Below are 23,263 nucleotides of genomic sequence, written 5' to 3'. Positions count from 1 at the left end.
CTGTGTATGTAGTCATTGGCTTCAAATGCAAATTGCCCTTAGTTGTGAACATGCTACAAATTCTTTTAACACAGATATGCTTGTCAAGTGCAAATCAGAACTTGGTCTTTGGGACACCATTCCTAAGGGGAAGGGAAGTTTCCCAAGAAATCAGTTGGATACAGTGAGATGGCTGGAGGTCCACAATCCCAGCTGGGGAAGGTGGAGGGGGTCAGAGGTTTTTTGTAGCCACAAATCTTTGCCCTGAAGACAAGCAGGGACAGAAATGGTAAATAACTCTCACAGCTGTGTACAAACTGTTTGAAAAGGAAAAAGTGTGCAAGGCTGTTTTTCAGATAAATTAGTGCTCCTACCTAAAAGACTTGGCTTCTTCTGCATGTTATTCTTCTTGCCTTGATTTCATGGGTGTTTGCTGACTTTTATGCCTGATTGGATGAGACTAGGACTTGACTCATGGCCTCTTACATTCACCTTTCAGTTGTGGAGAAAAGAGGGGTGCAAAGGAACAAGAAATGGTTTAAAGTTTGCCTCCAGTGAACTGGCAGCTGTTTTGCCTACAGCTGAACTGGTATTTGAACAGCAATACATACTGTGGCAAGGGAAAGGATGAGAATGTTAAATCTAGTGTTCTGGGGAGTTCTACAGTATATTATAAAATCTGAATCTCAAATATATTTAGAAAAAATGCACACAGAGGCATAGAAAATAACCTATTTATACACTCATTAATTTTAAAAAGTACTGGTTTGTTTCTGTTCTGAAAGTAGAAATCCTGACCCTCTACTGTGATGTGCTGGATGAGCTGAGGTAAGATGGCTTTCATAACCTTTCATAACCAGACAAAAGAATTAATAAATACCTTTAATACTGTGTTTGGATGTTCTAGCTGTTTGCTGCTGTTGAGACTATCTTTCTATTTCCATGTCCAAATAGCACTGAACAACATAAAATAAAATGTAATGTTTTCTTTGTCTCCAGCATAGTGTTCAAGGATACACATCTTTTCAGTTTGCAGCATCTCTAGGTGACTGAAAATCTTTGCCTATTTCCATTAATATCAAGTGAAAGTCTTTTTTTTCCTTCAATGGGAGCACAACTGAGTCATTACATACAGTTTCTTGAAAGCAATATCTGTTCCTGTTTTCTTTCACTTTTTACTTTTTTCCTTCTAATGTCTATTATGGAAATTAATAAATATCAATATTTTATTATCCTCTAGCCTTTTACTACACTCTTTTTCTATTTTCAAAATTTTTTTTCAAAATTTATTCTGTTGTTTTGGCACACAACTACTGTTAATGGAAAGACTTAGTTAATAATATTTGGAGAGTATTACAAACAAAACCAGGGAAATACATCATCATGAGACAGGTTGAAGTAAGCTGAATATTCAATTCTGCCTGTGCCAGCATTTCAGAAATATGGGTTTTTTTCAACACTGGTGTTCACCACTTCTATTTTCATCAAGAGATTCCAAATCTTCATTGAAATCTACAAGGGAAACAGGAGAAAGCTTAATTCTATTTTTAAAAGCAGGAGATTGTGTAAAATATTGGTATTGAACAGAGTGTGTGACCATAGCAAAGTCAAACACAATTGGACTCTCTAGCACTTGACATCGTGTAATAGGGTTTCTGTTATTTATGTGAGTCAAAATTTAGCCTCCAACACTAACAAACTGATGTCATTCCAGTTCTGGTTTGAATTAGCAAAAATCAGAGCTTTTCTTTCTCCTCTTATTTTGCAATAACACTGCCAATTAAGAAATAAGACACCAGCCATGAACAAAGAAGCAGTTCCTGCTCTAATGAGTTTGTGGTCTGAATTCAACAGGCCTGATGGTCACCAGCTGTTTTACAGCATCAAACTTGTATTTCCATCTTAAATTGGATGTCCTCGTGAAATGTAGCTCCTCTTGCTTAGGGAGCCTTTCTCTTGTTTTTCTGAACATACTGGGGATTAGAATGATGATCTGTATAGTTACCCAAAGAAAAATGATTTACTATATGTCTGTCTTTAAAACCAGATGTTTTAAATACTTCTGCTCACAGAAGTCTCCACTTCTGTTGGTGTTTGGGAATCTCTTTATTTGAAGAAAACCAACACAGGTAGTTCTTATGCACAGATTATTTCAATGAAGAATTTTGTAATTTTTTCTGAATAATCTATTTCATATGAAAATTTTATTATTTTCTAATGGGTTCCACATTATAGTAGAGGAAATGTTTTGTATTTGAATATCTGTATAGAGGCTTTGCCCCAGAGGTCCCGGTTGCCCTTGATGGGCTGCAGCTGCAATGTCCTTGATTGGGCTGCAGCTGTGACCAATGAAGATGACTGGGATAAAAGGGGGCGGGTTAGCCAGTCAGGGAGAGCCTTGATCTGAGAGAGAACAGTATGCAGAAGAAGGAGTCAGTGAAGATCTGCAGCCATGAGAATACACCAAAGAGGTATGGACTTTAGAAATCTGATAACAACGGTAATTGGTGTCCCCGATGTGATAGTTAGCAGAAGATAAGACAGCGGAGAGCTGTGGCATGGCCAAGAGCTGTGGTGATAGTTGGCAGAAGATAAGACAGCTGAGAGCTGTGGTGGCCAAGAGCTGTGACAGAACACAGCCTTTGGGTCAAGGAGCTGTGAAAGAGTATAGCCTTTTAGCAAGGAGCTATGTGTGTCGTACATGGCCTGTGAGTCACGAGAGAATATGGGTGTTGTACACGGCCTGTGAGTCATGGAGAAATGTATGTATTGTACTTGAACATCTGTATAACTGTTAACTCAAGTAAAAGAAAAGGGGGAAATATAGTAGAGGAAATGTTTTGTATTTGAATATCTGTATAGAGGCTTTGCCCCAGAGGTCCCGGTTGCCCTTGATGGGCTGCAGCTGTGATGTCCTTAATTGGCCTGCAGCTGTGACCAATGAGGATAACTGAGATAAAAGGTTAGCCGGTCAGGGAGAGCCTTGGAGGAGTCTTGACCTGAGAGAGAACAGCATGCAGAAGAAGGAGTCAGTGAAGATCTGTAGCCATGAGAATACACCAAAGAGGTATGGACTTTAGAAATCTGATAACAACACCACATTTCCTCACAGGTCTGCAGAAAGCAATAGCTGCTGCTTTCCCACTCATGTTTTGTGTGAAGCTGTCTGCACCAATTATGGAAAACTCCTGGCAGGACTGAATCAGGGGATTCCAAATAGGAAGACTGTTGATCATGGCATACCTTTTTGGCACAGATTTTCACATGGCTTTTTCATAAAATTTCTGTCTTCAAACTGGGACAACTCATCTCAGTAGAAGTACTCTCACTTTGCATACACACTGTAGATTTTAATTACCATTTTACATTATTGCTACCACATCCATGCCAAGTGCTAAGCTGGCCATAATTTTTTTCAGCTGACCTCAGACTTGTCAGCATCATTGCATGGTGTTATACTTTTAAACATGGCTCCTTTTTATTTTAACACACTCATAATTTTGGATACTGATACTTTATCTCTGTTGCTACCTATTCTATAATTATTGTGACCAAAATCTGCAAGTGTTTACTTGTGCCTGATGCTTGGTGAATATGTACTGCTGTCTTTTCTTTAACATACTTACCCATAGCATAATAGGAAATCACAATGCTCAGTCAGGCCATCAATAGAACATCTCATTTTAGGGATGGAAAATGTAGTGATTTCTGAGCTTCATATAAAAACAGGCCATATGTGATGTTTTCAGTCCCTGTGTGCTGTATGATTCCTTTGAGGAGAGTCTGAGAGAGCTGGGGCTTTTCAGCCTGGAGCTCCAAGAAGGCTCAGGGGGATCTTACTAAGGTGTGCAAGTACCTGAAGGGAGTGCACACAGGGCAGGGAGCCAGACTCTTTCCATACAAGCCCAGTGTGAGGGCCACAGATGATGGGCACACACTGAAACACAGAAAATTTCCTACAAACAGCAGGAAACCCTTTATCACTGTGAAAAAGCCTTGGCACAGGTTGCCCAGGAAGGCTCTGGAGATGCCATCCCTGAAGATATTTGGAAGTCATCATGGCCCTGGGCACCTGATTCTGGGTGGCCCTGAATGAGCAGGGGGTTGGACCAGATGGCCAACAGAAGTCCCTTTCAGCCTCAGTTAGTCTATGGTTCTGTCATTCTGTGCATGCCTTTCCTAGAGTCTCCAATTAAACTGAGCTCAAGTCACGTATGTTTTGTTTTACAGACTGATTTTTATATTATAGAGGTATCCATAATTTCCATTTCAAATTTTGATGAGGTATCATAATGTATTATGAAATAGAAAAGGCAAGTTTTCAAGTGGAAAGCATAGAGGTCAAATTGAAAATTAACAGTAGCACCAAAGGAAACAATAGCAAATAAACAGAATTGTCAGGTGAGTTGATTGTAAATCTTGTGTGATTAAGCAGCTGTAAATAGGAAGTTACTGAATTACAAAAATGACTAGGGTCTGTTGACTTTTAAACCTGGGCATTGTTAAATGGTCCCTATGGTCATCTAACATAGTTTAGCCTCTGGTGGTTGTATGAAAGAAACTTGCCATTCAGCGTTATTTTCCATCTTCTTTTGCTCACAGTTGCTACTGTTGTGGCACAACTTTCTTTTGCAAGCTTAAAATTTTCCATTACAACAGAAATAACATAACTCAGACTGGCTTTTGAACAAATATGAAAATTTTCTTGCAAATAGCACAATTTGCCAGCTGATATAACAAGGGATTATATATACCTGAGATTGTAAGTCATGAAGAAAAGCTGCAGTACATGCTTGGATTTCTTTGTTCTTGCAGTCAGCCTCATCTTCTGGCTCTGCTGACCTGTAGAGGTTAGACCTCCCTGCCCATCCTACTACTTTGTATTCCTCTAACAGTTTTATTTCACTCTGTCTGTTCCTTGCAATCTCATGACCTTGAAATCGCTGACCAATATATGGTAACACCACAGAGATGTTCAAAATGCCTGGTGAACAAAGATGCATGCTGTTTCTTCCACCTCCCAAAAGCAGCACAGCTCATTCCTTTGCCTTAAGTGATGAACTCTCTACTCCATGTGGGAAAGGGTTTGTGACACGATTCAGTGTCATTGTGTCTATGTCACCATCCCTTTGGGGCACCTCAGCTTGCAGTACTGTGGTAGATTCTCAAGGTTCTGAAATTCTTCCTTGGCTTATAACTGTCTCACAAGCAAGCATGGAGTTTCCTTTCTCCCTGCCTTTTTCTGACTGGCACCAAAATAGAAGTCAGACATAACATATTCTTTCAGGGTAACTTAAAACTGAAACAAAATGATTTCCACAAAAGGAGTTACTAGGGAAAACTAAAGAAGTAATTTGCTATAGTGCTCTGTTATTCCCTGGCATTTTCTGCTGTTTCCATCTAAAGCCTAGTAATTCCACAGGTCTTTGGATTAAGCTGCAGAAAAGATCACAGCTTCTTGTTTCTTGGTTACAGAAAGGACTGTATTCCTAAAGGACTGGATATCAGAAGATGAAATAGAGGTTAAAATGAGATTATTTTTTTCACACTCTTTTGAAATTCATAATTTAAGTTGCAAGCACCCACTACCATTTAATTATCTATTGCAGTTTGGGGAGCAAACAGCTGGAATTGGATCTATGTGCATTTGCAGAGTTACAGTATCACTGCATGTACCTTGCTGTACTTCGATGGATGGAAACGTACTCACATGGCTGGAGTGCTGTGATGGATGGAAACAGATTCTTTAGGAAGGACAGGCTGGGTGAGTGAGGAGATGGAGCTGCCCTTTGTACAAAGGAGCAGCAGGAGTGCATGGAGCACAATCCTGCAATGGCCAGCACATGAGTGGTGTTGAGAAAGGTCTCTTCTACAGAAGACATGCTTAGGAAAAGAAGATCTGCCTCAGAGAAGATCTTCAGATCTTCAGATAAGGTCTTCAGACAGCTGGACGACACTTCACTTTCACTTGCCCTCAGGGGGTTGTTCAGCTCTTCAACTCTATCTGCTGCAGAGTTAATGCAGTACAGCACAACTCAGGAATTTTCCAGACTCCACTGAAGATGATTTCCTGACATTGGTGACTGAAAATTCAAAGAAGTTCTGTTGTTTCTGTTAATTTCACAGAAAAAAAATATTGGTTGGTAATGTGAATATTGGGAGGAGCCATGACTGCAGTTAGCACAAAACAGTGTAGTTCACTGTGTACAAATACCTGATGGGGGGCATAAAGAAGATAAAGCCAGACTCTTCTAATGGCACCTAGTGACAGGACATGAGACAAAAGAGAAAAATGAAGAGACAAAAGAGAGATATGGGAAATACTACTTAAAGAGAAGAAAAAATTTTTTAGTGTTTGGATAATTAAACAGTGCATCCAGTGTCTTAGGCAGGTGATGGAGTCTCCATTCTTAGAGATATTAGAAACCTGGTTGAACAACAGCCCTGGTAAACTTGTTGTAGCTGACTTAAGCAGGGGTTTTGACTAAGTGACTTCCAGAGATACCCACCAACCTCTGAGATTCTGTGACGTGGATCTGTGATAAAAATAGATTCCACAGCACATTTCATGGTAAATTTTAGAAAAGCTTATTCATAGAGAAATTACAGGGAGAAATTCCAGCTGACAAAGCACTCTTTCTTTAAAAATTTAGGAGCATCAGATTTCTTTAGTCTGTTATGCATAATGCCATACAAGTAACAGCAGAACACGCTTCTATTTATTCTCGCATACACTTCTGTGGCCCTTTCAGCCCATGGCTTCACTGCTGTGTGGAAGGTGAGCTAAGTGTCCCAGTCATCTCTCATATAATTGGGACTAATGGGCACCATCAATTAATACTATTATGCACAAGCTGTCAGCTGGGGTGATGACTTGCAGACCATCAGCCAAGTATAAAGGAAATCAATACAAAGTTAATCAGGAGATTATGTGTTGACAATGCCCAGCTCTCCCTTCTCATAAGGCTAGGTCTGGACAAAGGAGTGAGAAGCCTGGTGCTTGGGAGAGGTGGAACAGTGATGAACAGTGGCCCAGTCAGTCTGAGGAAGCTGATGAAGTTGTTGCTATGTCACGGTGATAGATGTAAGACCTGTGTGGGAACCCTGCCCTGGAGCTCTGCTCAGACCAGTTCTTGTCGGCCCACCTGTAACTGAGCACCTCAACCCTTATTCTGGTTTGTTCTCTAGGTGACTATAGATATTGGCACAATATAATCATAAACCTCTCTGTGAGAGTTCACCTTGATAAAAAACACTCCTGCACATCTCAGAACAAGTAACAATTAACATCTAGAAACTTATGGAAGGAAACAGGGTATCTGGCAGCTTGCTAGTTATTGAACCCATCTTATGATGATGCTAGAACTAAAAATGGAGTGTTCCTAACCAGAAGAGAATGCAACTCTAAAACATATACATGTATTGTGTAAGTCAGTCACAGGACCCAGTTCACGACTGCACATTGTTGTGGAAACCTCATATCCAGTGTCATTAATTATTAGTCATTTCCCCCCTTGGACCTTGCCATATACTGTAATCCTCACTCACTGCTTGTCTCTAGATGGTTGCAAGAAAGCCACAAATTGTAGCTTGGTTGACAAATGAAATTTGCTCGTTTACCATGATGTGCAGCTTTTGGTGCAAAGACCACTACTGGCTCATCTGGTATGAGGTAGCCAGGGTGCACAGATTATTGGAGACATTGACCACATCAGCTGACAGGGCAAAACCACAGCCACAAGAAGGGGTGTAATTTTGGCTTTTCTTTTTTTGCCTAAGTAAAAAACTTTAGAAGAAATAGCCTCATCTGTTTGTTAGCTTTAAAAACAGGAAGAAGAACTTCTAAAGTTTCTAGATTTAATTTTTTCTTTAGAGATTATCAGTGTGAGTCTGTCATTCCTTCTGCCAATCTGGAAGCATTCATAATGTCCAACAGTTCCTAATAATTCCTAGGGAACAAATATTTTAACCTGTGAAAGACATTTTTGTCCCTGCCGATTGTCAAATTGGCAAGGCTTTTTGGTTGGAAAGCAAATCAGGAATGACAAAGTGGTGCTCTCTCTTTCATGAAAATTGGCTTCTAAAGTACACAGTATACAGGGATTTTTCTGTACCCCCCAGGTTTGCATTCTTTATGTTCATTATTTGGGTCCTATACTCCCTTAACTTGGGCTACATAACATTTCAGTTTGAGAAGCCACACTCTTCTCACACCAACCACAGGGCAAACAAGGAAGAAGTAGACTGAATTATAAAACTGAGATGTGAAATGACAACCAGGCCTTAACTGTTTAAATAACACTAAATAGATAAATACCTGAGCTTATTAGCATGCTGCTCTCTTGCTGAGGAATGAAATGGATGATTCCAAACAATAAACAACCACCATGTTCATCTCCCTCATCTCCCTTGTTTCTTGTTCCAGCCATTTCCCTTCTCCTACCATTGTAATAAATGCTGCACTAAAGATTTTCAACAACTGCTTGAGTGCCACAACATTTACAGATAAGAAACAAATTGGTGTAGCAGGGAAAAAATTAGCCAGTTTTGCCCATGAAACAGGGTTTAAGTCAGATCAATTGGCAATGCAGGAACACTGTGGAGCTGCCATTCAGGTTTTTCATCAGGTAGCTAACAAGTTATGACCTGTAATCAAAGTAAGCAATACATTACAGAGATTCTTCTTTGTTGTACGTAATCTGTTGAAATGCTAGCATTTAACATGAGTGGGCTGGGGTACCCTGTGGAATACCTGCCTGCACAGCTTTAAATATATATTCATCTCATGGCCCATATATTTATGCTATATATCAAATAGAAAATCGATAAGCAGCTGGAGCTGCCTCTTTGGAGGGTTGTAAAAGTGAAGCTATACTTCTTGTGATACTCAGCAATCTCTAGCATTCAGTGAGTGTCCTGATTTCCTTTGCAGTTGTTGTAAAATAAAGAGTCTTCTTCACTTTGTTATGAATTTGTAAAACTGCAGCCATAGTTCCTTCAGGCAAAAATGCCATATGTATGTCAGCTCTTTTGTTTTTGTGGTGGTTGGTTGGTTGTTTTTTGGGGTTTTTTTATTTTGTTTTTTTTTTAATCTCTTACACTTCCTATTTGATGTTGCAACTGGGACTGCTATTGATGTGAGCATGTATTTCATTTATGTACATATGTACATATCCTTGCTCTATTCAGCATGTTTCAACAGAAGAGATGGTTCCAGTGCTGGCAAAGAGAAAGGTCTGACACAGGCAGGAGGAATACCCAGCTAAAAGGTGGAGTATTGCATGACTTCAAGCCACACAAAATTCCAGCCTGGCAGCCAGGTGAGCGCAGTAACTTGCAGCTGTAGGACCTCAAACCCCAAGGATACAATGCTGAGATGGTGTCTGCTAGCTCTTTGCTGACTCAGGAGACAGAAAAGGTCCTGACACAGCTGAACTAATCCTGTGACAGATCTCTCTTAAAGAGGGCAACCCTTCTTTGCAGGATTTTGATAAATTTTTGGGCAGAAATTTTGCCCCTGTCAGGTGGGTTCATGACCCTATTTCAGTCTCAAGAAGCCTCTGGAAAGCTACTTTATAGCGAGATAAGGCACATGCAGGTCCACTTCACTGAATTCTAAAACATAGGCACTAATGATTTTCAACAGCACTGAATAAATCTTCCTTTTTTTGTCTCACTTCCTTTCACCCCCCCCACCCCCCCGTCCCGTTTTCCATCTCTGCACATATCGTCATATTTGGCTTTGTCCTCTGTTTTCTACAAAGTTCTGCAAAAGTAATGTCATCTGAGGAAGAAACTGTCTGCAGTGCATTTATTTATACACAAATAATATTTTACCATGGCAACCTTAATTTTTTTCATTGTGCAGTCCTCTGTATCATGAAATAGCTTTTGAACAGCTGGGCATTCCCCTGCTTCTTCTGCAGCTGATATCTCAGAGAAATCGTAAAAGTATATTGTTACAGGCACAGAACCAATAAACAAAAGGGACACCATTGATAGAAAAGGTTTTCTGCAGTTGTCAGTGGCTTTTGTTCATGACAATAAGAAAGAGTTACTTATTTTAAAATAACCAGTGATGTTAATTTGCTCATATTTGATGTTGTAGGCCTAATTGTATTTACTTTTACCTGTATACTGTAGCATCTGGTACAAATTACTGTCCATGGTGTTTTGTTATTTCTGGATTAAAAATTTTTGTTTACAGTTTCTTCTCTTACCTGATTCATTCCACAATGTCCAAAGAGGATAATGGCACTTGAATGCTTTTTGAGCAAAAAAATACTTTTCTCTTTTCAGAGCTATAATTTGCAGCAGAATATAGGTAGTCTATATTGGAAGGAACAGTTTACTTCGGCCAATTGGACACTGCTCCAATGTGGCCTTCAGATAACTAACCCAGACCCTGACTTTAACCAGGTACCTTTGTGGGGGATAAGACCTGTTCATGATTCCAGATGTGTTCTGAATTACAGCTTTTCCTGAGCCCAGCTGCCATCCCAGGTCTTTGGGCTGAGCAAGATGTTGCTGACACTTCAACTCTGAGGTCTTTGATTTCCCTGGCCCAAAACCAAATCCTAACTCTAGCTTTATGCAAAGTAAAACTTCTCCAGTTCAAAATATACGCTGTCCTTCTACTCTATCCCATGACCATCTGGATTTTCCTAGAATTTTGTCTTTATGGGAAAACTTTGCAATTTACAAGCCAGAGTTACACTGGTACATCTTGTTTCAGAGTACTGTGAATCCCTTTTAAAATGAAAAATACACTTGTTTTGGAATTAATATTTAGGCTATATTTTTGCAAGTAGTCCTTATTCTCTATTTCACAGAATCACAGAATATGGTGAGTTGCAAGTGACCCACAAGGATCATGGAGTCCAGTTCCTGACCCTGCACAGGGCACCCCAAGGGTCACACCAGGTGTCTGTACTTATTAAAATTCATCTTTTCATGTTGACCAGCAAAGGTTGTTTTTTCATCTAGATATAACTAACCCTCAGTAACAGCACACTCACAGGACTGCTTTAATTGAAGCATTTCTTTTTGTTCTCACCTGAGTAGCTGAAATATTCACTAAAATGCCTGAATCTTTAGAAGTTCTGAATATTAGTTGAATATTAGTTCCCAAAACCCAAAATTTGGTAACATTTCTTCCTTCTTCTTCCCAAGTTCATTTCCTAACTGCTCAGATACTCCTTAGCAGAGTATCTGGGGAAATCTAGCGCTCAGCTTTGCCTTGAGAGGTCTTCACTTGTGGTGGTTCCTGTCTCTTGCTAGTGAAGCAAGGTGCTGTAGCTTGGACTTAATACAAGAAACTCCTTTACATGGATGCATGTGGAAAGGCTACTTTTTACTACTACTTTTTTCCTCTGTAGTTCTCATGGCTGTGAGATTGCTCCTCTCACTTTGGCTCTCCTGCTTTGACAAGGATGGTGCTACTCCAGCTCCTACCTACTGGCTTCCTTTCCTCCACAAGGCTGACCAGCCTGAAGTGTGAAGCTATAGAAGAGACTCTTGTAGAGCTGCATTCCCTAGGATGGATCAAGCTTCAGTATTCTTGTGACATTCCTGATCACTTATACCAACTGCAAAATCAGTGACTTGAGCACCCTCCACTGACAGAAAAGGACAGAATTTGTAGCTAAAAGCAATATCCAGTGGCCTTCAGGGGCCATTATCTGGCCAGCAGGCCCATTCTCAGCCTTGTAGTCAATGTTTAGATACTGCACAGTTCAGCCACAGAACCACAGAATAATAGAATGGTTGGGGTTGGAAAACACCTTTAAGATCATCCAACCAACTAACCTAACACTGCCAGGTCCTTGACTAAACCATGTCCCTAAGTGCTACAGCTACGTATCTTTTAAATTCCTCCAGGGGTGATGAATCAACCATTTCCAATAATCTGCTAACTGTCTGGTTTAAAAAAAAAAAAATCATCGAACTCAGATGTGAGAAGAATTGCAAAACATTCATTAGCTATTAGACTGAGCACTGTGTAGCAAGCTATTTCTCTGGCACCTGAACGGTGTCTCTTTTTTTTGTTTGGTTTTTGAAAGAGGAAGTTGCAGTTTGCTGGTGCCAGCAGAGATTTAACAAAATGACAGATCACTGGGACTTAACTCATTTAGTAATTTCATATGCAGGTGTCATTCTTGACTGTTCCTTTTACTCTTCTTCACGAAACCACAATGTTGTAAAACAAGAGCCCACTTCGTTCCAGCAGCTGGCTTTCCTTTACAGGGAATTAAACAAGGTCTGTAAAGGTAAAGTAAGGTCCTAAAAAATAATATAGAAATTATAAAAGTAGCCTGATTATTTTAATATAAGAGAGGGTTCCTGAGGTCTCTTTGTTGCTGCTCACAAAGAGTCAGCTTTACTGAGCAGTGCCTTCATGCCCAGCTTTAACCTCCCTGAGACTGGCCTCCTGGTCTTTTCCCTACTATGAGAACCCCACATATTACAGAATAATTGAATATTTTTTAAGGATTGCTCAGCTCAGTCATTAACTAAACTCTTTTCTGTAAGTACAGCACTACCTACAGATATACATGTGTCTCATATATATACTTATATACTGCAAATGCTGACTTGGCATCTAAAACAGATCAACCCCTCCTGTCTGTTGTTGTGGCTCTGTATCACAGCCCTCAGCAGCAGCCAATCCTGCCAAGCTCAGTTGCTGCAGAATTCCCTTCACTGAGCTTCAGCAGGTGACGCAGCACTGCCCTGATTGCAATTTCCATTCACAAAGTCATGTGCTCCTTAAGATCAGTCACACACCCTCAGCAATCTAGAAGCAGTGGAGAGCTCCATGGGTCTCCATGTGTAGTTTTCAGAACATCAGTTAGCAGATGCAACTTCAGTGCTCAGAAGAGTAAATACACAGAATCAAGACACAATAAGTTGAAACAACATGACAAATACATGCATTTTGTTAGGAGTAAACTATGTTGGGCTGTGCAGAGCAGGGTATTCCAAAGTGTTATACAGAATCAGTTCAACAGAATGTAAATTAATTTCCTCTCTGAGCCATCCCCAAAAGCACATAGGTGTACCTGCTTTGCTGGTAAACACGTGGCTCATGCCAGAGACAGCAGTAGGAGAGCTTTCCCAAGTGCTCCATCTGCAGCAGTTGCAGTTTGCTCCTAAGAGTACCATGTGATAGTAACCAGAAAAATGAAATAATACTGCCAGGAGTTTTTGCTGCTTATCCCATGGGTACATTTCTTCTCTTACCCCACCCTCTAATGGTAAACCATGTGGGAGCAGAAATGTCCAGCACAGCCACTGGCTGCTAGTACCTTCTACCTTTCCAGTGGAAGTATTCCTACAGCATGACATACTTACAGAGAATGGAGAAGACAGCAGCTGCAGAAACTGGCTCATAGGCAAGATCAGAATTGTCTGAAATTGTGAATCACAGGACACAATGGGCAAAGGACATAAGAAATATGGAAATGCCAAAGCAAAGATAGATTAGATGAATTCGGCTCAAATTATTTGTATTTTTCTTATTGAAGGTAAATATAAAAAGGAAAAGATGACAGGACTTCTGTCTAAGTACACTTGTAAAGTGTCATGCATGATTATATTTCCATTAAAACATATAAAGCATAAAATAATAATATTAACACATGTATATGAGAAGACTGAAGTTTGAACACTGAAAGTTTGAACACTACAAGACTCATTTCCTTTTCCAGTCCTGATATCCTTTTCCCAACTGAGAACAGTACTGGTGTCCAATGTTGGAGAACAAGTGGAAAGTTTGGATGCGCCTGGGCATGCAAAGAGGTTTTTTTATTAAGTGTATTTTCCAGGGTTTCAAAGGAAACACTGGAGAGGACAGTATCTGTAGAATTGAGGACAGAATCTGCAGAGAATTTGGAAAAGCTCAGACTTTAGTTGCTGCTGTTCTCCTTCTCTGGTGCTGCCGTTAATCTGCAAAAATTGAGCCAAATTAATAAAAGTCAAATGGTAGCCTGTGGATTAATTTTGTACTCAAAGCAAGCTCATTTAGAAATAGGAGTAGACAGGAGGTGTAACTGGCCTCCTGCCTTATGCTAGATCTCTGCATTCCCTGTCTCAAAAGGCAGTAAGGACAAATGTGGCTTACCCATTTCCTGCCTGGTCAGGAACAAACTGGGTAAGTGCTTATGGAGCTAAACTCAGCTATCTGTAGAAGCCTTTTGTACCTCTCAAATACTCCTATATAAGAATTAATGGTGCTTCTGACATTTGTTTTCCCTTCTGAGGTTGCCTGGTTAGCATGGCCTTGATTATGTTACTCCCTGATATGAAGAGGACAACCTAATTAAATCAGCAGCAGGAAAGGATGGGGTGAGATTTCAGGAAACGTGAGTCAATAAGGGGCAAAATGCTTTTACAAATTCATTATTAAGGAGAATGTCTTCTATACGGTTCTTGGAAAAGAGTGTAGTGGGCCACTGAGGTTTTACACCAGTTTCAGGAATTTTAATGTCATCTCATTCACACACACTTGCTACTTCTTTGGCTCCTGAGAGGCTGCAGCAAGCTGCAGGTGCCAGTTTGAAAACCAGTTTACACATTGTGCTGTAAACTTTGGTGGCTGACATGTGAAGCTAAGCCATCTCTGCTAAGAGGTGGAACATCTTGGAAACCAGCAAGGAAAAAACTGAGGGCATGAGCCACTTCAGCTGTTCTTGATGAGTGCTTATATTGCTGAATCATCAGCATCCAATGGCTATTTTTTTTTTTCAGAAGTGGCGTATTCTAGATAATGCAGTAAATGCAATCTGTGTAAAAATAGGCATGTGTCAAAGCTACTGGAGAAATTTAGCTAATTAATTAATGGAGATCCTGAAATTGGCCAGAACAAACTTTCTAACTCAATTTGAAGGATTAGAAAGCAAGCATTCTTTATCTGCACAGGACACACAGAGGATCAAACTCTTCTCATTCTGTGTATGAGGTGAGACTTTACAACAGGGGGTTTATCCATCATAATCATACATATTCATTAAAAGGTGTTACTTATCTAACACATAAATACCACTTTCCTAAAAATAATTTACACACATCCACCTCCTGCTGGAAGTCCTTTTATAGTCCTGGAGAGTAATAAAACGGGTCTCTGGTGGTCCTATTCACTGAATGCTTTGATATTAAAGTATGGTAATAAAATGGAAGTCTGTATTTTAAATACTACTGTGTGCCACCAGTCAAATCTGAAAAGTATGCTATGTCTGCAGCTCTGATTAGACAAATAATTCAGAATTTCTGTATTTGCAATGCAACAAATTAAGTGATCTTAATCCCTTTTAGATGTGAGGTGAGAGAAGGCCACTGAGGTAGTTGGCCTGGAGACCCTGTCCTGTGAGGAGAGGGTTCAGCTGGGAAGAGAGATAACTTTGGCAACATCCAACAGCAGTCCTGGACAGGAGAGGGACAGAGGAAATGCAGCGTCAGGACTCATCACAGTGGTGCATGGCTGGAGAGCGAGAGGGAGTAGCACAGCTGAAGCAGTGGAAATTCAGAGCATTCAAAAGGAAGAAACACCTTCCGCACAAAAACAGCCCAGGACTGGAGCCAGGCCCAGCCAGCCTAACCAGCCTTGGAGGTTATCAAACCCCAGCTGAGCAACCTGGTCCAAGCTCAAAGCTGGCTCTGCTTTGGACAGAGTTTGGACTGGATGTCTCTTGTGGTCCAGTCCTGAGTTGTTCTGTAAACTGATGAACTACAGCCCTTGGAGCATCTCAGCAGCTGCTGGACCATTCTTAGCTAAAAGTGCCAGGGTACCCTGCCATGGTCCTCTGAAGGTCAGGTTTAGTGGAAGGGAAGGACAGACAGGCAAGCTGTGGTAACACGGGAACTCTGGCGCAGTGGGAGCCCCTTCATCCTCTGCAGATGTGTTCGAGTGGGAATCTTCCTGTTGTGCACAAACACCTGACAGGGAGCACGTCAGCCAGAGCCAAGCTCTTCGAGTGGTACCCAGTGATGGTAAAACAACGACGGGGGCGATGCACTGCGTACAAGCTGAAACGCGGGAAAAAACACTTAAACGTACGAAAGCACATTTCCCTGCGCGTAGGGTGAAACTCTTCCGCAGGCTGCCCGGAGAGGAGGCGGCAACCCCCACTCTGGAGGGCACTCCAGCCTCAGCCACTCCGGCCCCGGGCCACCGTCGGGGGCCAACCCCGCTCGGCGACAGGAGTGGGACGGGCCGCCCACCCGCGCTGTCCGCGGTCCCTCCCCGTCCCTGCCCCGCCTGCCCGGCCGCTGCCCTGCCCGCGCCCCGCCGGGGTGCCGAGGGCCGCTCTCCGCGCCGCACTCCGCGCCCCGGGCCGCCCGCGCGGAAGATGCTGCGGCTCTGCCTGCTCGCCGCGCTCGGTAAGCGGCAGCGGCGGCGGCGGCGCCTCCCGCCCGCCCGCCCGGGGCGCGCCCGGCGCTGCTCGGGGGCGGCGGCGGCGGCCCCCGGGCCGGGCGCGCCGTGACCGCGGTTCGTTTTGTCCTTGCAGCTCTACGGCTGGCCGCGGCGGCCTTGCTTTCGCCCGGGTCGTGCACCTTCGAGGACAGCGCCTGCGGCTACCAGTGGGACTACGCGCATCTGCCCTGGACGCTGCACGGCGAAGGTGAGAGCGCTGCCGCTCCCGGGCACAGCTCCCCTGCTCACCCTCCCGCCCGGCGCTGCCCGAGCCCGCGGCGGGGCGGCCGCATCCCGCGGTGCCGCTGCTGCCGGCGGGGCCGCCCGGTGTTCCGCGGGGAGCAGCCACCGTCGGGTTCCTCCCGCCGGGTGTGCTCCCCCCTGACAACAGACAGACCCTGCGGGGAAGCGTCTGCACTCCCCCGGCACAGGTATCTCCGCAGGTTTCTGCAGGATGCCTCAGAAGTCTCCTTTCTTTCTCTGTCTTTCACGTTTTGCTGGGAAAAGGTGTCTTTTATCAAGACCTCTTTCTAAAAAGACCAGTTACATCGGTCCCATTCCTTATGCATTATTTTCCTTATGCGTTCCTTATGCATTATTTTCTTTCTTAATGTATTTTGGGTTCTACTCCAAAAGTGGATGCATTTCCAGGGCAAGAGACAGTCTTTGGCAAGAGTATCTTTGCGACATGTTCAATTAAGACTTTTCTCCGCTTTATAATATGTCCAGTTCAACAGAAAAAGTGAAGTCTTTCAGTAAGTTGTACTAGGCTTTACAAGACTAAATGCTGTTGAAAAGAATAATCAGTCACTGCACAGTGTCCATGCAGCTCTGACTACTTGGTAAGTTTTCAGTGTGGGCTGCAGTTTTTGACTGAATCTACATGAACAAAAGACTAAACAAAAATATACAGAGCATGGTTGTAACTGGGTAATCAAATAATTTAGTTTTGATTATGTGTTCACCAAATTGTTCATGAAGTGAAAGCTGTGTTCACACAGAAAGAGAGACTATGTGTTTTTAAAGTTTTTAAGCCCAAAAACACATGCCAAGAATAATGAAGAAGTGAGTACAGATACAAAGAGATAGACAGCTTCTCAGAAACCATTAATCAGTGCTCCATTCAAAACTGGCTGGTCCAGTTTTGTATTCCACTTGTCTCTCAGTTGAGAAAAACTATTTTTTCCCCTGATTCATACCCAGTTCTCACCTATGCAAAATAAGTCACCTTCATTGTTACTTTTTAGATTACTCAGTAGGCTTTGAGAATGTACAAAAAACCCTAACTCAGAAAAGCCTGCAAGGATGTAATAATTGAAATATGTGCTTTTTCTCTTATTTGATATATATTTCTTAGTTTATTTATTTATTTAAATATACATTAATTTTCCTGTATTTTTGAAATTTCCTGTATTAGTAGAAATTTAGTTACCATCTTTGCTGTCCCAGCTATGCCTCCCAACACCATGCCCTCCTAGTCTATCTGTCTGCAAAGCAGCATTTACTTCCTCCTTGTGATTTACAGGCAGCCACATCATAGTGGTATTGATTCAGCTCTAAGGGACTGGGAGCTGCTGGGAGCAAAACCTGCAGAAGTGGATGTGTATCATGTTGTGCATATCCACACTACAGTGTTTCAGGATAGAAGGACCTTTGACCAGGGGTTTGGGTCAGCAGCAGCCTGCTTTTTTTGGTGCACAGAACACAATTTTTGTTACTATAGTTTGATCTTTCTTTACAAACAAATAGACCAGCAGCTGCATGGCTTCTGTTATTGCACATCTCATTTTCAAAGATACATAACTGAACTGTTGTACTCTGGGAGGATATGTGGTATACCAGCTCTCGTAATAGGCATAGTTCTGTCAGGATTTCCATTATAAACAGTTTTTCTGCAGTCTGTAATTTGATCCTAGCAAGACATTCTGTGCAAACATTTGGCACACAAGGTATTCTGTTGGTCTCCTCAGAAATACATTCATAGAATCACAGCTAAATCTAGCTGAAAATAATCCATTCTAATCTACACAGCAGGTGTGCAAAACTAATCTTCCTTAGACGCTCTTTCATTCTTTTGTCTTATAAAACCATGCCCCTTTTGGCAGCTCTGTGTCCTTTTATTTGCTGGTCAGTGTATGTGCCTGTGGTGATTTACTGGGACAACAGAGGAGGTTAAGAACGGGAGACACAGCTTAGCTTTGAATTGTTCAGTTTCTCCTTGCATTGCTTCAAAGTTGCTTTATTATTTTAAAATGTTATTTTTGCAATAGAATTGCATTCAGTGGGTCTTTAACAGGGATTATGTGACTTGCAGTGCAAGTTCTTGCATCTTATAAATGTCTCAATAGTGTAGTCTTGTGCCAAACTGTCAAGGTGATGTAAATATAACTAAAACCATGCCCAGAAATTTCCACTCCATACTTGAAAGTATTTTGCCCAGTTGCCAGGGAAGCCAGTATCTTCTGATGGGCCAGGCACACAGAAAGGAAGTATAAGTTTTGCTTTTGTTTGCAGCTACATAGCCCCACTTAAGTGAATGTATTTCTAAGGTTCAGCTGCTGTTTTAAATGTTTCTGGTTTCTCTTCAGTGTTCTGGTAGTTCCAGTATACAATAATTTTTTTTGTTTAATTTTAGAATTTTCATAATTGAAAAAAAATTAATTTTTAAAGTTTTGATACCTGTAACTGGCATTTTAGGGCCTATTTTAATCAAGTGCAAATCAAAAGAAAATACTCAGTGCTACAAAGGATAGCTGTTTCACTGCTAAATGCTTTACTCAAGACTGGCAAACCAGGCCCTGGTGAAGTGGCTGTTTGTAGGGACAGCTATAAAGGAAACAATTCAGGCATCTGTCCAGTCGAACTGTGCTCCCATAAAACCTCTGCTTCAGTGAACCCCTCTGTAAGCCTCAAGCTCTCTCACATGACTCTGAATTCAGGAATAGGACCTGCAAGCATATCAAGGTGCTTTTTTTAACTGTCAGCTTTTTCAGTGACTGGCTAGCTCAGTGTTTGCCTTTTAGAACTATGATGATTTTAGCAGACAAACACCATGCAAGGGAAAATGTAACATACAGAAAAAGCTGGATATAAAGTGGATATAAATTTCTAGTGAGCCTTGGGGTGGTTTGGGAAGCACACCCAACTGAGGTCATGGCCCAGGCTGGTTAAATACAGCAGCAGGCTTGAGGCAGTGTGTTCCCTAAGGAGCCAGTTCTGTTTTCAGTGTAGCATGGGAAATTCCATGCAACATGTTCTGCTGTTCTGCTTTGGGTGTTTGTAGGATACCAACTACACAAGAAACATTGAAAAATTGTTGCTCAGGAAGAGATCATCATTATGTCATCCTGCTTCTGAAATGAGCAACAGATCAATTTGTATGTTACCAGTGATAAGATCTGAAAGCCTTGTGAGGTTCTGCTATGCATAAACAGAGGGGACAATGGTCCATTTTCATTTCAGTGGTGTAGGCATGCCCGCAGAAATGTTACTGCATTCATGATGCCTTTGAACAGATAATTTTACTTTAAGTTCAGAATACAAGACAAAGATTAAACTCTTGGACTCAACCAATGGATAGGAAATTTAGGAATCTATATTCATCACTATTGCAGTAGTTAGAGATAGTTGAGAAGCTTGAACACCATGCTGGTTCTATTAACACCTGCAGGTGTATGGAGCATGAGTTCATATCCAGTTATTTTGGGGCATAGAGCTTTGCAGATGCAAACTGGCTAATTTTCAAAAGAATTCACTTTTTTGTCAGGAGCATATGTGTTTGCAAGAGAAATACCAGTTAATTCTAATACATGCTGTCAAACTGCATAGGGTAAGATTCATCAAAAAATATTGAGATTTTCTTTAACCAAATTGAGCAAGTATTTTAGATGACAGACATGCTGTGGAAATCCAAAATGGTCTTTGAAACAAAGGAAGATGTTGTGTGTAATAGGCAGTAATCCTCAGCAGAGTAATTAATAAAACCATGCAGACCCACTTGAAACAGCAGTAGGAAATACAGCCTTGGTTCAATTGTAGGCATTCTAAAGTGTTAGGTTTGGGCATTTTTTGCCAAACCTTATGCTTAGCCATGGCCAGCACAGAGCTCGCCATAACCTGATGGTAAGAACATCCTGCTCACAAACATTATTAGAGATAAATTTCATTAAACACAATAACAGTGGCATGTCTTTTCTGTGACTCTGGGCAATATTTACATTTTTGCTTAGAATATCTGTACAGCACTTTGTGTGAACTGTGGGTATGTTTTATTTTCAATTGCCCTTCACTCTAACAGAGCCTGGTTTAATACTGCTAAAAATAATGTGGATTTTGGCTTTGAGCTTAACTCTGCCCTAATGGAGTTTGCTATGCTGCATCTGCTTGCCTGGATTTAAGCACTAGATAAGAAACTTGTCTATTATGACAGCAACCTATAAGGAAGAATGAGTTTTTATTGGCAATGTGCTCCAAAAAGCAAGAGATCATTGTTTCATGTTCCTAATGAGTTTTGTGGCACTGAAACACTAAAGCTGTCACTGGTAGTTGATACAGCTGAATGGACCTGGCTCTCATAGGACAATTGACAGCTTCAAATACCTATTTTGTGTGTGTTCCTTTTCTTCAGAAATTCTGGAAGTGTGTATTTCTTCATATCTCATGTCGCCAAGGCTACATTTTAATAGCCCACATTTCAGGGGTTTAATAATGTTTTTTCTTTCTGCAGTATTTTGAAGGAAAAGAGATAGATTTCACTCAGAAGAGTGATGTAATGGATTACATTACATACAAATATGGCCATTTTTTCTTATTCTTAAAGCATATGCCTATTTTTGCCTCATTATTCCAAGATGCTGCTTCTGTGGTGCACTCCAAACAGTGCACCAGGTAACAATTTATAGAAAGCAAGCAACATCAATAACAGTAGCTTCAGGAAACTGAAGTTTGTCTTTTGTAACAGATTTATCACATAGCTACACTTAAAATTTTTTTGAAAATAATTTCAAGAGGCAGGACAGCTATTGCAGGCCATCAGATAAGTCAGGCGTGAGAGCAGCAGCATAAGGAATCTCAAATCTAAACATTGTCTGCATACCATTTAAATAGCTTGTATTTACAGCTGTGCCATATGACTTAAAATTGACCTCTTTTGATCTGAGCTCTCTGATCTTGAATGTCACATCATGTGGTTGTAATATGCAGAGTAATGAAGCAGGTGATAATTGGCAATCCTAGATTTTGTGGCACAGCAAACACAGTTCATGTCTGATCTGTGCTCTGCCATGCTTCGTTACAAACCTATTGGCAAATAAATTAGCACATTTGAAGGCTTAGTTTTCTTTCCATCTATCTGCAGTACTTTCCTGTATGTTGGGAAGTACATAATTTGAAAATGTAAAAAAAACTTGTGACATTGCTGGCTTTGTACAACTCTTGTACAAGACAAGTGGTCTCACGTGTTTGTTGTGAGATCACTGTGTACTTGGGAGTCAAGGAGACTTGCACCAGCTTGTACCTAGCTGCAGCAGAACCAGGCTGGCATACCCCAGAGCTTGTTTGCTGGCAAGTTCTCAGTTGAATTCACCCTGCCACAGAAGCTTATTGGTTTGGGATTTCCAAACCTGTAGCCACAGCATCTCTGCACTGAGTGCTGTTTGATGGAGGGTAGCAGCCCTTAGATTGGCATAGGGTCTGTTTTGCCTTGATCTGATAATTAAAATGTTGGTGTTCCTGGCCAAAGTAATTGAATTTAGAGAGACAGCTGTCCTTACTGAAGAGCGGGGAAAGAAAAAAACTTCTTTTACACTTAGACTCTCGTGTTCTTCTTGTTTTCCTTTACTTCTGGTACCATTTCTCCTGTACACTTAACTTTGACTACTCAGCCACCACTCTGGTGTTAGCAACTCCTTTCTTCATACTATTTTCCTGTTCAGGCTGTCACTGGCAGTTTAATAGTGGTACCATGTGTGAGGAGCATTCAATCTTGCTCCAGCCTATCCCTTTTCTTGCTAATCCCAGATCCCAGAATCTTACATTTTGCTTGCCCAGGTAAAACTTCCATCCTAAGCTCCTGGGTATTAGCATTTTTATTGAGCTATGCCCACATTACTGTTATTAGTGTATTTTTTCCCCATCTTCAGAGGCAGGTCTTGTGCGAAAAAAAAGACAGCCAAGGGCACTTTATGTCCATGAAGAGCTTCAGCAGCAGTTGCCTATGCATGATGACACTTGTGATAAGTCTGGCCTTTCCATTTGCCGCAGGGGAACAAACAAAGCTTAATTTGTTGTCAGTGAGTCACTACATGAGAGATGAGTTTCAAAGCATTCCTCTTCTCCACAGAATAGTAACATTCTTATAAGTGTATTTTCACATACAGCTGTTACTGATTCAGCACTTACAGAGTCAACAACTGCTGTAGTGCATTTTGCACTGAGCCATGGAATCTGGCCACAAGAGAGGGAGGATGGCTCTCAGAAAATTAATGTTTACTGAATATACCTTGCACTTCTGACAGTAGGCTGGACTTTGTTTTGCATAAAAGTACTGAAAATAGATAATTTGCCACTTGAATTAAAAAAAGAAAGAAAGAAAAAACTGTAGGAGGGCAAAAGAGAATTTGGGAGTTGTGATGGAGGTGAAATCACCTCAGTCAGAAAAGTCACTTGCATGTAACCCCTGGCCCTGCAGATGTTGTTGAAGTTTCCTAAAATTCAAGTACAGACATGCAAATCACTGAAAACTGCTAGAAATATTTTCAGCTTTCTGAAAAAGAATGGAAGATGCAAATGAACTGATGTTAAGTTTCTTTCAGGAATTTCAAAATGCAGCATGGCATGAGCTTTTTCATCAATAAAATTCTGTTAGGCAGCATT

General features: G+C 41.3%; 1 protein-coding gene across 2 annotated transcripts in view; it reads left to right on the top strand.

The window, feature by feature from the left end:
- Positions 1 to 16,219: 16,219 nt before the first annotated feature.
- Positions 16,220 to 23,263, top strand: part of MAMDC2 (MAM domain containing 2) — a 60,782-nt gene continuing 53,738 nt past the window's right edge. For both annotated transcript variants that reach the window (XM_071448602.1, XM_071448603.1), the window contains exons 1-2: positions 16,220 to 16,356; positions 16,485 to 16,598. In XM_071448602.1, coding sequence (XP_071304703.1) covers positions 16,326 to 16,356; positions 16,485 to 16,598 — 145 coding nt within the window. In that variant the 5' untranslated portion in view covers positions 16,220 to 16,325. The remainder of the gene's footprint in view (positions 16,357 to 16,484; positions 16,599 to 23,263) is intronic.

Source organism: Agelaius tricolor, unplaced genomic scaffold, assembly GCF_023055355.1.
Source record: "Agelaius tricolor isolate 1412-34295 unplaced genomic scaffold, bAgeTri1.0.p SCAF_27, whole genome shotgun sequence".
In the NCBI taxonomy this organism is placed as follows: domain Eukaryota; kingdom Metazoa; phylum Chordata; class Aves; order Passeriformes; family Icteridae; genus Agelaius; species Agelaius tricolor.
Note: the sequence above shows the minus strand (reverse complement) of the source record. Positions and strands in the feature narration are given on the sequence as shown.